This window comes from Rhodnius prolixus, unplaced genomic scaffold (genome assembly GCF_049639745.1).
Source record: "Rhodnius prolixus isolate KJV_2025 unplaced genomic scaffold, Rpr scaffold_6, whole genome shotgun sequence".
NCBI lineage: Eukaryota > Metazoa > Arthropoda > Insecta > Hemiptera > Reduviidae > Rhodnius > Rhodnius prolixus.
The window spans coordinates 63,702-80,229 of NW_027411634.1; the positions used below are offsets into that span (position 1 = coordinate 63,702).

At 35.3% G+C, this 16,528-nt stretch overlaps 2 protein-coding genes and 1 long non-coding RNA gene across 3 annotated transcripts; 1 reads left to right on the forward strand and 2 right to left on the reverse strand.

The window, feature by feature from the left end:
* Nucleotides 1-1,080: 1,080 nt before the first annotated feature.
* Nucleotides 1,081-10,344, reverse strand: LOC141460204 (uncharacterized). Its single transcript, XM_074139962.1, has 2 exons — nucleotides 10,198-10,344; nucleotides 1,081-3,078 (listed from the first exon to the last, which is right to left on the reverse strand). The coding sequence occupies exons 1-2, from the start codon at nucleotides 10,243-10,245 to the stop codon at nucleotides 2,419-2,421; spliced, it is 708 nt and encodes a 235-aa protein (XP_073996063.1). The 5' UTR covers nucleotides 10,246-10,344; the 3' UTR covers nucleotides 1,081-2,418.
* A 4,547-nt stretch (nucleotides 10,345-14,891) lies between these two features.
* Nucleotides 14,892-16,185, reverse strand: LOC141460205 (uncharacterized). The gene is made up of 2 exons (XM_074139963.1): nucleotides 16,025-16,185; nucleotides 14,892-15,457 (listed from the first exon to the last, which is right to left on the reverse strand). Exons 1-2 carry the CDS (start codon nucleotides 16,103-16,105, stop codon nucleotides 14,930-14,932), a joined length of 609 nt encoding a protein of 202 aa, XP_073996064.1. The 5' UTR covers nucleotides 16,106-16,185; the 3' UTR covers nucleotides 14,892-14,929.
* On the forward strand, nucleotides 15,419-16,496 carry LOC141460206 (uncharacterized). Its single transcript, XR_012461785.1, has 2 exons — nucleotides 15,419-15,477; nucleotides 15,548-16,496. It is a non-coding gene; the product is annotated as an uncharacterized lncRNA (long non-coding RNA).
* The last annotated feature ends 32 nt before the right edge of the window (nucleotides 16,497-16,528 follow it).

Below are 16,528 nucleotides of genomic sequence, written 5' to 3' on the forward strand. Positions count from 1 at the left end.
TACCCACTTCATGCCTCATCCAATGTTGGAGCTAGCTCTCCTCCTTTCTCGTTTTGGAGATGTCTGCGCTCTCCTGGGCTGTAGACTTTGAATACCCTCCTCGGAGACTTGGATTACTGGATAGTATTTCCTCACACCTAAACTATTCTTTGAACGTGAATGATATCCATCCACTAACCCCGAAACCAAGAGTTATGATTGGGTTCAGTTGGGGATTGGGTTAAATCTCTTTAACCCACCCCCCACACCCCCATAAGATAGCCCCACACACACACAGAGTGTTCCATCATCCTATCACTAAGACACTCTTCCGAATAGCCTATTATAAACCCTAAATAACCTTATTGCATATCAATGAAGACAAACCATTCCTTCAATATCCAAAAACACTTAAGATTTGAGCATAACTTCAGTCACAGAGCCATTTTGCTTTAGGTTTGGCCGATCCTATTGTTGCTGGTTAGGGATGTTATTTTGGCCGTTTCAGATTAGGATTGGCCTACTCCTGGGCACTTTCAGAACTTTGTCTCCTCCTCCTCCTCCTCTTTGTCTCTATCGCCCTCTCTTTCTCTTACACACACACACACACACACACACAAATGTCAAACAACCAATCGCGCTTCAATACGTGTTTAAAGTTCCTTCCCTTTCCCCTCCCCCCGGAGCAAGTAATCCCTCCATTGTTAGAAGTTATTGACTGCCAGCGAATCTAAATATCTCACCCGCCATATTTACGATGTTAAATTCTTGAATTTGGTAACTAAGGTTGTGCTCAAAATTCAATTATTCTTATAAAATTTTGTTTGATTTGATCATTACTAAGATGTTTTACTAAATTCTGAACTAGCCTCAGTTACCAATGGTAACTTACCATGTTCCCGAATGTTTCTGTGGCTAAATTTAGTCCTTTGGTTGTTAGGGAGCGTCAACCTAGGTTTACAGGGGTCGGCAACAAGCCGCATGCGGCTCTTTTATCCATATTTTGTGGCTCTTCAGCGTGTCCAAAATAAATTGTATATTTCAATTTTATTGAAACAAATGAAAATTTTATTTATTAAAGATATTTTTTCAAAAAGAATTTTAAATGTGATAGGTTTGAAATTGAATAGAATTATATTAAAATACAGTACGTAATTATATAGGACTGCCGCCATTTTCATTCAAATACAGGCTTAGTTATTATTTATTTGTTTATTTACTTTGCAATAAGTAAAAATACATGTATAAAACATTTATAGGATTAACTGCCATTTCAGTCGAGTAAAATTTATTTTGCCGAGCTTTCAACCTAGGGGCTTAGGTCATCTTCAGGGCTAGTTTAGAAAGTAATACTTTTACATTTCAGGGTTGGTGTGTCTTCTGTCTAGTCTGTTCATGGAGGTCCACTCTACTCGTCTGAAATGGCAATTATTTTTTCATCCTATTGAAACTATAAATCAGTCACCAAAAAGAATGAACTACAAAACATTTATATATTATTGAATATCATAAAATGATAAAATTGTGAATACAAATGATCTTTAGAGGTTTTTACATTATCATCCTTGCGGCTCTTGGTAAAATTTATTTAAGAAGAAATGGCTCTCTACTTGAAATAGGTTGCCGACCCCCTGGACCTAGGAGATTCAAAAGTCTGGATATGCTCAGATGTTGGATGGCAACAGTGTCTTTCCCGCAAAAGCTGTGAGAAAATTCCAGAAGCTATTTGAAGAAATGGTCCTTCGGATAAATTGACTAAATTCTTAAATCTTGCAATAAATATGCAAACTGCACTCCACTAAAAGATGTACCCAGATTTGCTGAAGTGTTCTGAAAAAAAAGATATTTTGGCTCGTGTCATTGAAAGTCCAGCGCATTGGTACAGTCGAGACCTGCAAAGCTAATATGCATTGTGATACTGGGTTCGATTCCCCCGGTCTAGGCCTTGGATTTTATTTAATGGTTAATATGAGGAATTTATAGTAAAGTATGTTTGGCGGTTGTAGGCTAGACCCGCAATGCTAAGATGTGTTGCAGTACTAGTCTAGGCCTTGGATTTTATTTAATGGTTAATATGAGAAATAGTAAAGTACGTTTGCTAGTCGCCTCCGTCCACGACACCTAGTAAATGGTAGTTGGACGTTAAGCCCCCCGCCTGAAAAAATACTTTACTACTTTACGCATGGGTACAGTCAAAAACTCCTTGTAGCTATCACAGAGGATATACACGTAAGGATTAAACAATCCTTTACAAGGACTTCTATGCTCTTGGTGGAGGTGTAAACAGTTGGATGTTAATGTTTCTTCCCGGGGGGGAACACCTTTTTGGGAAAACTTAGGAAAGAAGTAAACATGCAACCACGATTATGAAAATTATTATTATACATTTTTTTTTGTTTTGTTTTCCTAATTCAAACAAACTCATAAAAAAATTTGTTTTCACACTTTAGTCGCACATTTTCTACTCGAGTCCATAATCAGATTTGCTTGCATCTTCAGATTCTGTGATGGCTGATATAAACATTCGTTGATTTCCGCTTTGAATTTCACAATCAATTGCTTCATTAACTCATAATAAGTGCTCATCTCGGATTTTGATCGTCTTACATCGTTTATCACTTTCCAGATATAGTTTGTCATGCACTGCGCAGCGTCGAAGAAATCACTTACGATGCATTCACTCAAACCTACTAACATTTCCTCCAGATTGTGCAAAGCTTTGGTGGATATGTTCACAGTTTCATGAATCATTTGATTAACATCGTGTATTGCGTCAGTTAAATTTTTACAATTTAAAAATTCATTAATCGATGAAAGTTTAGCGGATTCCAATTTTTGTACACTTTGTTGGTAACACTGTGTGCCAATCAGCTGTTTCCTTGTGTCTAGATTATTTAGTGCTTCGGTGGTTGTTCTTTCAATTGACAGCCGGCCATGTTTTATGTGATTTTCCAAGGTGGATTTCAAATCATAATTAGTTTCTTGGATTTCATTGGTCAAACCTCCGACTTTCTCCTTAAGCCAATGCTCCAATTTTAACCTAACTGCACTTTTGTCTTGCTGTAAGACTGGGAGCTGGTTGTCTTCTTGTCCGTGAACCTGGAAATGAAAAATTGTTAGTCAAGAAATGTGATGGAGTTGCAGATAAGTAAGTAGCATTCTAAGTTCAAAGAAAACTGAGAAGTACCACATCTGGACCCCCTTAACGAACCGATACTTTGGCATCTCAAAAGCTATTATAACAGTATCAAAACATAAAAACCATATTTAGTCTTGATTTTTCCGCTCAATATCGCAAGAAGTCTATAACCGTCTAACAAACTTTACTATAAATTTCTCATATTAACCAATTAATAAAATACAAGGCCTAGACTAGGGGAATCGAATCCACTAACCAACAATACATCTTAGCATTGCGGGTCTAGCCTATAACCGCCTAACTTACTTTACTATAAATTTCTTATATTAAACATTAAATAAAATCAAAGGCCTAAGACCGGGAATCAAACCCACTAAACCAGCAATACATCTTAGCTTTGCGGGTCTAGCCCACAACCGCCTAACATACTTTACTGTAAATTCTCTCATATTAACCATTAAATAAAATCCTAAGCCTAGACACCAGGAATCGAATCCACTAACCAACAATACATCTTAGCATTGCGAGTCTAGCCTGTAACCGCCTAACATACTTTACTGTTAAATTTCTCAAATTAAACATTAAATAAAATCCAACGCCTAGGCGGGGAATCGAATCCACTAACCAACAATACATCTTAGCTTTGCGGGTCTAGTCTATAACAGCCTGACATACTTTACTGTAAATTCTCTCATATTAACCATTAAATAAAATCCAAGGTCTAGATTAAGAATCGAATCCACTAACCAACAATACATCTTAGCTTTACGGGTCTAGCCTATAACCGCCTAACATACTTTACTGTAAATTCTCTCATATTAACCATTAAATAAAATCCTAAACCTAGACACCAGGAATCGAATCCACTAACCAACAATACATCTTAGCTTTGCGGGTCTAGCCTATAACCGCCTAACTTACTTTACTATAAATTTCTTATATTAAACATTAAATAAAATCTAAGGCCTAAGACCGGGAATCAAACCCACTAAACCAGCAATACATGTTAGCTTTGCGGGTCTAGCCCACAACCGCCTAACATACTTTACTGTAAATTCTCTCATATTAACCATTAAATAAAATCCTAAGCCTAGACACCAGGAATCGAATCCATTAACCAACAATACCTCTTAGCATTGCGAGTCTAGCCTGTAACCGCCTAACATACTTTACTGTTAAATTTCTCAAATTAAACATTAAATAAAATCCAACGCCTAGGCGGGGAATCGAATCCACTAACCAACAATACATCTTAGCTTTGCGGGTCTAGCCCACAACCGCCTAACATACTTTTCTGTAAATTCTCTCATATTAACCATTAAATAAAATCCAAGGTCTAGATTAAGAATCGAATCCACTAACCAACAATACATCTTAGCTTTACGGGTCTAGCCTATAACCGCCTAACATACTTTACTGTAAATTCTCTCATATTAACCATTAAATAAAATCCTAAGCCTAGACACCAGGAATCGAATCCACTAACCAACAATACATCTTAGCTTTGCGGGTCTAGTCTATAACCGCCTAACATACTTTACTATAAATTCCTTTTATTAACCATTAAATAAAATCCAAGGTCTAGACTAAGAATCGAATCCACTAACCAACAATACATCTTAGCTTTACGGGTCTAGCCTATAACCGCATTTATATTATACTTTAGTAGGAAAATTATTAATATTATGTATTTTTATTCAATAATTCATTAATTTACATTTTATTTCACACCATTAAACAGGAAATTCTAAATTAATGTAATAAACAATTAACCTAATCGAACTGATAGACAAACATGTTATATTATTTAACAAGTTCTAGTGTGTAATTATGTAATTCATTCTAGCTTGAAATCAGAGCCGGAGGGCGGGGTTTTGAAAATTGTTAAATAAAAGTAGTTACATTTTAGTAATTATCAATTATTTACCTTGTAATACTGGAATAAAACTTTGTAATTATGTATTACTGGCTTTACACAATAAATTTTGTTTAGAGAAAAGTTTGAAGTTAGTTAAGTAGTGTAGAAAATTATTCTACATGTGTACTAGTATATATGTAGTATGTGTGCCTGTAAACTATGTGTAATTATAACAATTGGTAAAAATCTCAAATCATGGTTTTTAGACAAGGGGGAAAACCAGCAAAATTCGAGAAATGGTGGTACGGAAAAGAGAAAATCCTGGTCGTTAATTGCTATAAATATTTGGGTGTCTTACTAACTCCTACTTTGAACTTTAAAAAGCATTTATTTGCGAGGCTTTCTAAGGCGAAAACTGGGCTTAATTCTATTTGGAAGAAGGTAATGTTGGATGCAAACGTAAGTTTTCTAGCAAAACACAGAGTGTTTAACTCAGTGTCCCGTGCTGTCCTGTGTTATGGTGCTCAGGTATGGGGTGGTAACTTGTATGTTGAAGTAGAGAAATTGCTGAGGTTTTTTATTAAGAAAATATTACTGTTGCCTCAGCATACGCCAACATATTTTATACACCTCGAAACAGAAATATGGCCGCTCTATATACATACTCTTAAATTACACCATGACTACATAATTAAATCGTTAAATCTTGCTACAGATAGATTACCCCGGTTACTGGCACAAAAAACTATTGATAGTAATACATATTGGTTTAAAGACATTCAAGATACATTAGTCAAATATAACATAAACATTCAAATAGATTTTAGTGATACCATTTCTTTGAAAAAACAGTTCAAACAATTAAGAGATCATGCATAACATTGTTTTCTGAGTATACTGTTGATTTCGTTAGGTTTTGGTTTAAAAAAAAAAAAAAAAAGTTATATTAATTTGATGTGATTTGGAGGATTGTTTATTTTTTTATTTATTTGATTTTATTTTTATTTTTTGCAATTTATTTATCGTTCGCTTTTTCCTACATCATAGAGTTGCAGCTCCCTTGAACCCCTCGGACGGTCATTTGACCATGTAGTATATTGTCTTGTATTATGTATTAAATTGAGATTGTAAATTCTTTTAAATAAAGACAATTTATTATTATAACAATTGGTTTATACTTAGCAATAAATCTTTTATTTTTTTTATTTATTTATTTTGTAATTTACAATCTGTATATATGTATACAATAAGTAAATAGGAGATGAATGAGATGAACTGGTGCGGGAAGAGCAGGAGGAGAGAAGCCACCCAGCGGTAGCACTCTCTATTGGAGAGAGGGAAATGTGAGGAGGGGAACATGAGTAGGAGAGAGGAGAGATTTAGTTCTTCAGACTGTAAGGAAGTCGCGGGGCCACTGGCGATTCAGTCGGCGAGGAGGATTATTAAGAATGTCAGAGGAAGCGAGAGACAGTACAAGAGGATTAGAACTAGTCGAAAGAGTTGTATGGTATTTTTGATATTTAGTCTTGGTCTATTGAAGGGAATGTTGAGGTCGTTGAGGAAGAGTGAGGTTAGTCACCGTAGAAAGGAGCGTCCAGCTATCTGAGTCGGAGGAGTTTTGACTGAAATGTCTGTTTTGACTGTTACAGTCGGTATATTTTGTAGGTTTGACTGAACCCTAGACAGCTCTAGTCCTGTAAGTCCCACATAGGTTTGAGAATAGTACTGTATATTAAGCTGTTTCGAGTTCAATGGGTAATTTGGAGCGTCGTCCCAAAGTAGTCTGTAAAGCAGTTTCGCACGTTTTGTCATTGCTTGGTCTTTTAAGTCTAGTGTTGTGGGTTTAGCAACAAATCTAAATTTAAAAATTTATTTGTTACAGCTAATGTAATTTTTTTTTCCGGCCTTACTCTTGAACCGTATTTTTAAAAAAACAAACTCTTTGTATCTTTGAAACTAGAAATTCATCCAATTTCATGATACTACAGATTTGAAACCAACAAGAACTATTCTATAAATTACAAGAGATACTTTGACATTACAACTTTGATAATAAAGTTATTATTTTAACTTTATTTATTTTTATAAAAGGAAAGGGACGTGAAAGTTCCAAAAGTTGCCAAAAGGTTGCGCGATTAGTAAGCATGTTGCTTGGTAACCGTGATAAGCGTTGGGTTAAGGTCACAACGCATGTGCTTATTTGTGGATGGTACTTGCCTGGAATAGATCTGAGAAGTCTACCCTTCTAATAATTGCATGGAATGCTAAGTAGAGGGGAGAACTTTAATCACAGACTGTGGGGGGTGGGTGGGGGAGTAGCCAGCCCAACTGTTCTCGGGGGAGGGGGCCACTTTTTGGGAAATTCATTATAATAGTAAGCCGGCGAGCTGTTTATAAAAAAATTGGTAATAAAATATGGAGGGGTCGCTATTGCTTATTTCTAAATATTTTTTTTTTTTTTTTTTTTTGGCGCATCAACAGCTGAGGTCATTAGCGCCCGGAGCTTTTTCCAGTGCACTGCCGGCCTCCGGACAGTGTTCTCTCGTTACAGACAACACTGTCCATCACCGGACAGTGAGCTGTAAGAAGCTCCTAGGAAGAGAAAATCTAAGGGTCAGCTGCTGGATTCGAACCCGGGACCTCCGCGTGGGAGTCCAGTATGCTAACCTCATAGCTAATCCCTTCCCTCTCTAAATATTTGTAAAAAAACAGGAGCTAAGTAATGAAACAATAAACAGTCAGTATTAGATTTTGTGTTTTACAAAATACTGCCACTACAATTCAAAATATTTGTTGCACAAAATAAACAAATTTGGTAAGGTCCCTCTCCTCTTTGCCTAGATTGAGATGAGGAGGAGGATTTCAAACATATAATAATGGATATGTCCACGTTATGTGGTGGAAAGGAAACGAATGTTTCGTCGACTTATACAGGTATTTAGATGCACCATTTCGCTACGAAGACATAATATTCTCCACCAACATCTGTAGCAGAGCTAGCTACAGAAATATGAATGTGTATTTAAAAGTTATAGCCGATTAGAATGAATGGAAGAAAATGATTAGAGAAGGATTACGGTGATTTTAATTTTAGGTTAAGCTGTAAGGATGGCAGGAGCACAGAGTACTGATCCATCCATTAGTTGTAAGTTTGTATGTAAATAGTTGTATATAGTAGAGGGATGAATGTGTGAAGAGAATGTATTTATAAGTAAGAATGGAGAGTGAGTGATATTCTAGTGATAAGCACCTAGACCAGGGGTCGGCAACCTATTTTAAGTATAGAACCATTTCTCCTTAAATAATTTTAATAAATCTTAACAAGAGCCGCAAGGATGATAGTGTAAACAAACTCTGTAGATCATTTGTATTCATAAATTATTATTTTATGATGTTCAATGACATTTAAATGTTTTATGTATTTATTTTCATATATTGCAAAGTAAATAAACAAATAAATAATAACTAAACCTGTATTTGAATGAAAATGGCGGCAGTCCTATATATTACGTACTGTATTTTAATATAATTCTATTCAATTTCAAACCAATCACATTTAAAATTCTTTTTGAAAAAATATCTTTACTTTAATAATGAAATTTTCATTTGTTTCAATAAAATTGAAATATACAATTTATTTTGGACAGGCTGAAGAGCCACAAAATTGGGATAAAAGAGCCGCAGGTGGCTCACGAGCCGCGGGTTGCCGACCCCTGACCTAGACGATGCTGGCTGTATGGCGGAAGCCAATGCCAAAAAAAAAAAAAGGCAAAAAAAATTTGGTAAAATTAGTGGGCCTTTAAAGTTATTCAAGACTGGCCGCAGGTTGGCCAACCTGGGCCTAAATCTGTTAAGACTGTTTATAAAGACTGTTAAGACTGTTTATTGCAACACAAAGAAAGAAACAACATGAAATGATTATTGTAACAGTAGAAGATCACTGTCCGTTTTTAACCTCCTAGGAAGGTACGAGAGCATGATTACTTATTGTGTGGAAGATTTTGCATTGAATGCATTCTTTTTGAGGTTAGAATGTTTAGTTGAACCCAAAAGTTCAATTTCATGCGTCTAAGGGTGTGTTCCACTAAGCGTTCACAACGGTCACGCTCACGACCGCGGTTTTGCCCGTTCCACTTGCTTGCGAACGTTACAATCGTAAACTCAAGTGGAATGGACTGTGGGGGTGTTTCAACCGTTCATGTAAACATTACAAATGGCGACCTCGAAAATAAGTTAGAAGCTTGAAGAGGTTATTTTTTGAATTTTAACCCCGTTTATATGCAGTTATAACAAAACTTTATTAATTATTGGTAAAGTTGACTTATATTAAAAAAATATATAATTCAATTTTTTGTATCACATTTTAGTGGAGTATTTATAAAATTTACGTTTAAATAAAATTAAAATATCTTTTGTGGCAACAGTTGGATATTTATTAATAATGCTTTAGAAAGTTCTTTATCTAGTTCCGATTAGAGTGGAATGCAATTTTACAAAATCGCAATAGTGAATAGCGAAAACTTAGGCCGCGTATTATTAGCTATCAAAGTGTAATTGATCGTTATTCAGTGATTTAGTATGTAAAGGGAGAAGTAATTTTTCATTTTTTTGCAGACTTTCGAGAAACACATTCAATTATTTGCATGAGATAACACTTTCATTTACTACATGATACAATTTTTTTGGTCGCCATCTTTCTTTTTAAAATTGCGCCAAATTTCTGAACGCCCACTTCGCCACAGCTCTTCAAGGTGGGGGGGGGCGTTGTGAGCTTCTTCGCGTGAGCGAAAAATAATGACCGTCATTAGTGACGTTTTCGCCACGACCACTATGACCGCGGTCGTCCATGTGGAACGGCTGAATGTATATTTTGATCCTTGTTGGAGCGCTTAGAGGAACGCGCTTTCCTAAGTAGATTTCCAAAATAAGTCTGGAAAAAAGAGGCTGGATCAATTAGTCGGTAATGTCTGATTGAGTTCCTTTTTAGTTGGATGCCCAGTTTGGTGAATGGACATCCCCAAGGTAGCGGACGTTACTGGGAAGAAGGAAGGATTTGCAGGCAGAGTGATGTGATGAATCCATGCTGTGGGATTTGCTTTTATTAAGTCTGAATAAAACTTCCACATCTTAAGATGGGATTAAAGTTTTTAAGATGGGATGAACCACACCATTTGGAAGTCTGTGAGGAGAAAGAATTGCAATTAAAAGTAAAATATAATACCTTCACATTAATTAAAACTAATAAACCTAAAAGATGCTGCAGCCGCATAATAATGCAATAATTTTCTGATCTCACTTCACTAAATGCACATTAATTACTGAAAATTTTTATACCTTTTTATTGTATACATATATTTTATTACTTTAATTGCCACATATATCGGTTTATTAATTTTATTTTTATTGTTCTTAGTTGATTGATTTGTATTATCTCGTCAAAAGTGATTAATTACTTGTTTCAATATCTGTTATTCAAACATTTTCAAGTGAAGCAGTATCTTAAATTTTATCTCAAGTGTACTAACAAAATATTAAGATTGCTGTCACCCAGGTTATTTATGTTGTAATACGGTATGACTTCGACCAAAAAAAAACATCTGCAGGAGGAATATTGTAATAAGATCAAAGATAAATAATGATTGGCCCGCAAGGATCCGGCCTCTAGCCTCTTTTCTGTCTTTCACACATTCATGATCTAGAACAGCGTTTCCCAACCGTTTTTTTTTTGGGGGGGGGGGCTCGCGTATCACATCTTGCTAAATTCTACCACTTCATAAAAATGATGGCATTTCGTGCAAATTTGTTATTCCGAGTGTGTTATTTTATTATTATCATCTTTATTTGCATAGAGATACAATGTATCTGCTACAAAGGAGTTCCAAGTTCATGTTCACTTTATAAACTTTGTAAAGTGTAAGATCTTAGTTTTAAAACTTTTTTTAAATAATTAAAAATTGCGTACATATTTCTCTTTTCAAAATTTACAAAGTTCTTCTTTAAGATTACTATATTTGTGCCCAAATCTTCCAAAATTAATTTCTTTTAAGCATCCAACTACCTCTGTAAGTACCAATTAAAATTTAATGTTGCTTGGATAGGAGCTTGCTCCATTACAATCCAGTCTCTTTAAGCAGATGTTTCACATAGTTATCATTTAAGTTCTGTCACACATGATAATTCTATTAAATTTTCTTTATCTTTTATTGGATAATTGATGTAGCTTTTCCTCAAATTTTCTTTGTAGAAGGGGGGTTTGAAATCCAAATTATCATTTGTGTTTTCAGGGTTTTGGGGAAAATACTGCATGAAAGACAATTTTAATCCTTGATAAATGTGCTATTATATTTTCTCGTATATCTTGAGACAGAACAACCTTATTACTGTGTACATATTAACAACTTTACTGTATAATATTATTAATTAAAATAATTTATATGAATTATAGGACTAAGCGTTCCAACTCACGACGCCTCCAGACATTACAGACCAAAAATACTTCGAAAACTTCTTAACGCTCCGTTCTATGTATCTAACCTCACACTATCCATAATGACCTCAAAATCCCTTTCATTACAGGATCTTGCTAACACTCGTTTTCTCAAATTTCCTTCCTCTACAGCAGCTCATCCTAAACCTCTCATAGAACACCTATCTTCCTCCACATTACGCCAGGTAATCCTCTAAGGAGATTGGAAGAGAAGATGGCCTCTCGTGATCTACTCTTATCGTGATAGTAGTATAGCAAGAGCACGTTACTGGTGTGGCACCACTGGGTGCCTTCTCCACTCATGATTTTCTTCTATTTCTTTTTTCTTTTACCATATTTGCTCGTTGCGACAACTGTTGCAGTGGTAAATTACAATAAAAGATTTAAAAAAAATATATATATAGGAAAAATCGTTTCTATGATATTTTTTAATTCCACCATTATTGATTATTTTATCGCGTACCACCACTGTTCTAAAACGAGCGGATGGCATATCTCCTGCAGCTAGAGATTCAAGTGGTTACAGAACTTGCCGATGAAAATTATTTGTTCTTCTTGCAAAAACTGGTTAAACAAAATAAAACAAAAAAAAAATCAATTTATTATGTTGTTAAATCAAACAGAAAAACTAGAAATCCAGTGTTTTGTATCAGGAAAACAGAATGTAAAGAGGCATAGAGACTGACTCACTACAACAAAAGCTCCTGCTCTCCAAATTGTTGGCACATCCTGTGAAGATCTTCTTCTTTTTTTTTTTTTTTTTTTCTTAAGCCTGTGTAAGTGAGCATAATGTTAGTTGATTGAGTCATACAAGGCCTTCCGGCTAGTTTGTAACAGGAAAAACTATAAGAGGTGACGTTTCCTTTGATAATTTCTTGTCCTTGACGAGCTGATGAGTTGCAACTAATGAATTTTGACTTTGACTTATCAGCTCTTCAACCCGCTCATCTTGTCTTCTTCTTATCAGTACACTCGAGTAGAGCACCTTGATTGGGTCACAGTGAATTGAGTCCAATTGAGTGCTAGCTTAACTAAGATGGAATTAAAAATAAATACAGTTTTAATATTGCGCGCATGACAGATCCAACATTGTTGATCCTCAGTTTAAGATTTGCTGTTTACTTATCTTTTGTTCTTCTTGAGAAGCCACAGGAAATATCTTTTGTCAGGTTTTTACAAATTATGAGCGTCCCCTCCTCTACCCAGAGTACTCCTGCTGATAAGGAGTTTATTTACAATATCACATAACATGTACCATTGTTAGTTCAACATGTTATTACGATATATATACAAATGTAAATCATTATAAATAATAAGCTAAATATAAATTATAATTCACAACTGTATACTTAATATACATTAATACACAATATATATACATTTATAATAAATTATACTACTTTACATAGTCTGCACCCTCAAACAGTAGCCATTGTAAATTATAGTATAAGTTCTTTTGGCCATAAAAAATATAAATATAAGCGCTTTAATATGTAAAGTTTTGTAAATAAAATAAATTTACAATGTAACCTACATCAAAAAATTTCAGTCAGTCTGGTCTAAAAATGTCTATTGGTATTGATTTTATAAATTTGTCTAATGATGGTAATGAGACATCATTAGACATAATAAAGAATTGAAAGAAATAAAAATGTTTCGATGGACCAGTTATGTCCTGTTGTCGTAACATCTTGTAATTAGATGTTGCCTGTATCGGTCCAGAAGTGGGCAATCAAAGCTCAGGGGGGGGGTCCTCCTATGTCTGGATCTGTAGTGATGCCGCCACAAGAGCAAGCTGTTATCGTCGAATGATATGAAAAACCTGTGCAAGTCTGAACAAGTTCTTTCAATTTCTTTCCTGTCAGAACTTGCATCACTTTGTAGTGACGAACATAACTAGAAAAGCGAATAATCAAAGCAGGTACAAAATTTGATATTTCGTTTAGTTGCAAATACACTACAAAAAAAAATAAGATTTTGGTCTAAATTAATGAACCGCAAAGTATCTCTTTACAGATTTAGATTTTTTTCATTCATTTTTAGATTTTCTCAAAATCAGCTGCTCACAGTCTTACTCAAACATGTTGAAACATGTTTCCTAGAAAGTTCGATGAAAGGTACTTCTAAGAGAGTGAGGGGCGTCTCTAATAAGTGCCTCTACCGTTTATTGTACTAGCTTATCCTACACTAATAATCGTGATGGACAGTGTTGTCTGTAACGAGAGAACACTGTCCGGAGGCCGGCAGTGCACTGAAAAAAGCTCCAGGCGCCAATAACCTAAGATGTTGACGTGCTTTAAATCATTTTAAAAAAAAAATAATAAAATAATAATAATAGGGAAGGGATTAGCTATGCGGTTAGCGTACTGGACTCCCACGCGGAGGTCCCGGGTTTGAATCCAGCTGCTGACCCTTAGATTTTCTCTTCCTAGGAGCTTCTTACAGCTCACTGTCCGGTGATGGACAGTGTTGTCTGTAACGAGAGAACACTGTCCGGAGGCCGGCAGTGCACTGAAAAAAGCTCCAGGCGCCAATAACCTAAGATGTTGACGCGTCGTAAATCATTTAAAAAAAAAAATAATAAAATAATAATAATAGGGAAGGGATTAGCTATGCGGTTAGCGTACTGGACTCCCACGCGGAGGTCCCGGGTTCGAATCCAGCTGCTGACCCTTAGATTTTCTCTTCCTAGGAGCTTCTTACAGCTCACTGTCCGGTGATGGACAGTGTTGTCTGTAACGAGAGAACACTGTCCGGAGGCCGGCAGTGCACTGAAAAAAGCTCCAGGCGCCAATAACCTAAGATGTTGACGCGCCTTAAATCATTAAAAATAATAATAATAATCTTCAAGTGTCATCTAACTATTAAACGGACGTGTGACCTCCAAATTTTAATTATAGGATATCATCTTTAAAATACATCTGGGAACGGCGTACAGGAATAGGGAATTGGAAAAGGAGAAAAACCAAAATGAGTATCTCTTTGTCTAGTGATTATCTTCTTGCACTAGAAGTTACCAGGAGAGGGGATCAGGATTCCTTAATCTAGCAGAGCCATTCTTCCCTCAGAACATGAGGTAAAATGTTGATGACGGATGACTTGTATTGAAACCAGGAAATGGTTATCCTTATTTGCTGGGACACTCCTGGACAGCCGGGTTTCGGTGGAGAATTTATCCTACCTAGGATCCATTTTTTTTTTTAGGTAGTTTTCCTTAGAATTTCTAGGGAAGACATTGTAGGGGAAGGTGGTGTTGCAACAAGGTGTAAATTCTTTTGTTTGGAGGATTCTACATCAGGATATCTAGGGAAGATTATTTTTTGAGAAGGGAGGGGTTATCCCAAAAACCACAAAAAGTTCCTCCAGCTTTTCCTAGAAATGTCCCTAGTGATCCTGGGCGAAGGTTTTCACTAATAAAGTTACCAAAATTATTAATTATTAATTATATTTATGGTGTTTAACAATTTCACAAACATGATTCTCTTTCCTTAAAAATTTTTTCCAACTGCTGCTTGAATTCTTGATCCTTTCGATGCGCACAATGTTGAAACATGGCTCGAACCTCTTCGCCCAATACTTGAACTACAACTTCGTAAGTGTCAAATTTGGACAAAATACTATCAAAATTCTTAATAAAATCCACATAAGCTTGGGTTACGCATTGTGCTTCGGTAATTTGATCTCGGCTAACGCAGTTTATTAAAGCTTTCGCTAAGTTATAGATAAGATTTGGGTCCATTCCTGGAATTTCCTGCGCATATGGCGCTGACTTTATAAATTCCTTGTATTGATCACAATTGATTAAATCAAAAATAGTGTCTACTCTAAGCTGTTCCATTTGCATGACTGCTTTTTGATAACACTTTAGAATTCTGGAGTGTTCGGCCGGCGGTTTTTCTAATTCTCTACTTTCATCGATGCTTTCCTCTTTTGTTTTATCTAACTTTTCATTAAAGTCATCGTCATCGTCCAATGTTGCAGGTGAGCAGTTCACCTGAAAATGAAAATGACCTAGTAAGTATAAAAAAAAAATAAATAAAATAAAGAATACAAAGTTTTAAGCTACAATAAATTTACGTGACAGGACTTTGTTTCGACAAGTTTACGTGACATTAGGACTTGGTTTATTAGAAGTTTACATGATATCCAAAGAATTTAGTGCTGTTGATACGAGAACCTTACCAATCCAAAGTGGAAAAGAAAGTAAAATGGTTAGCTTGGTAAGTATAAAAAATAAATAAATAAATAAAATAAAGAATATAAATTCTTAAGCTCTACCATAAATTTACGTGAGATTAGGACTTGGTTTAGACAAGTTTACGTGACGTTAGGACTTGGTTTAGACAAGTTTACGTGACATTAGGACTTGGTTTAGACAAGTTTACGTGATTTTAGGACTTGTTTTACAAGTTTACGTGACATTAGGACTTGGTTTATTAGAAGTTTACATGATATCCAAAGAATTTAGTGTTGTTGATACGAGAACCTTACCAATCCGAAGTTTAAAAAAAAGTAAAATGTTTACAGGTGAAATAGAAATAATAAAACATTGTAATTATACCTGAGCATTGATTAGTAGCAATAAACCGACTGCATAGAAGGCTTTCATGTTCAGGTTATGATGCCAAAGTTGTTTGACCATGCTTGATGACAAAAAAACTCAAGGTGTTGTAGAGTTGCACTATGTTATATACATACCGTCTTAGAGGTGGTATGATAACGACCAGGGTCCAATCTAATTTATTTTTGCTTCAATATTTGTGTTGATGATAAATATGTTTGTTTTTTTCTTAGATGAGCCAATGCTGTTGCTCTTGTTATCTCAGTTTCTTCAAGTGTTTAATTAATATTGGTTTTCATCTTACCTACGTAATTGGATTTACAGTCTAGGGTTTTTACTGAAAATACCGTGATTTGACCTAACCTAACCTAACCTAACCTAACCTAACCTAACCTAACCTAACCCAACCCAACCTAACCTAACCTAACCTAACCTAACCTAACCTAACCTAACCTAAACTAACCTAACCTAACCTAACCTACCCTGAAAGTTATTTACCACTGT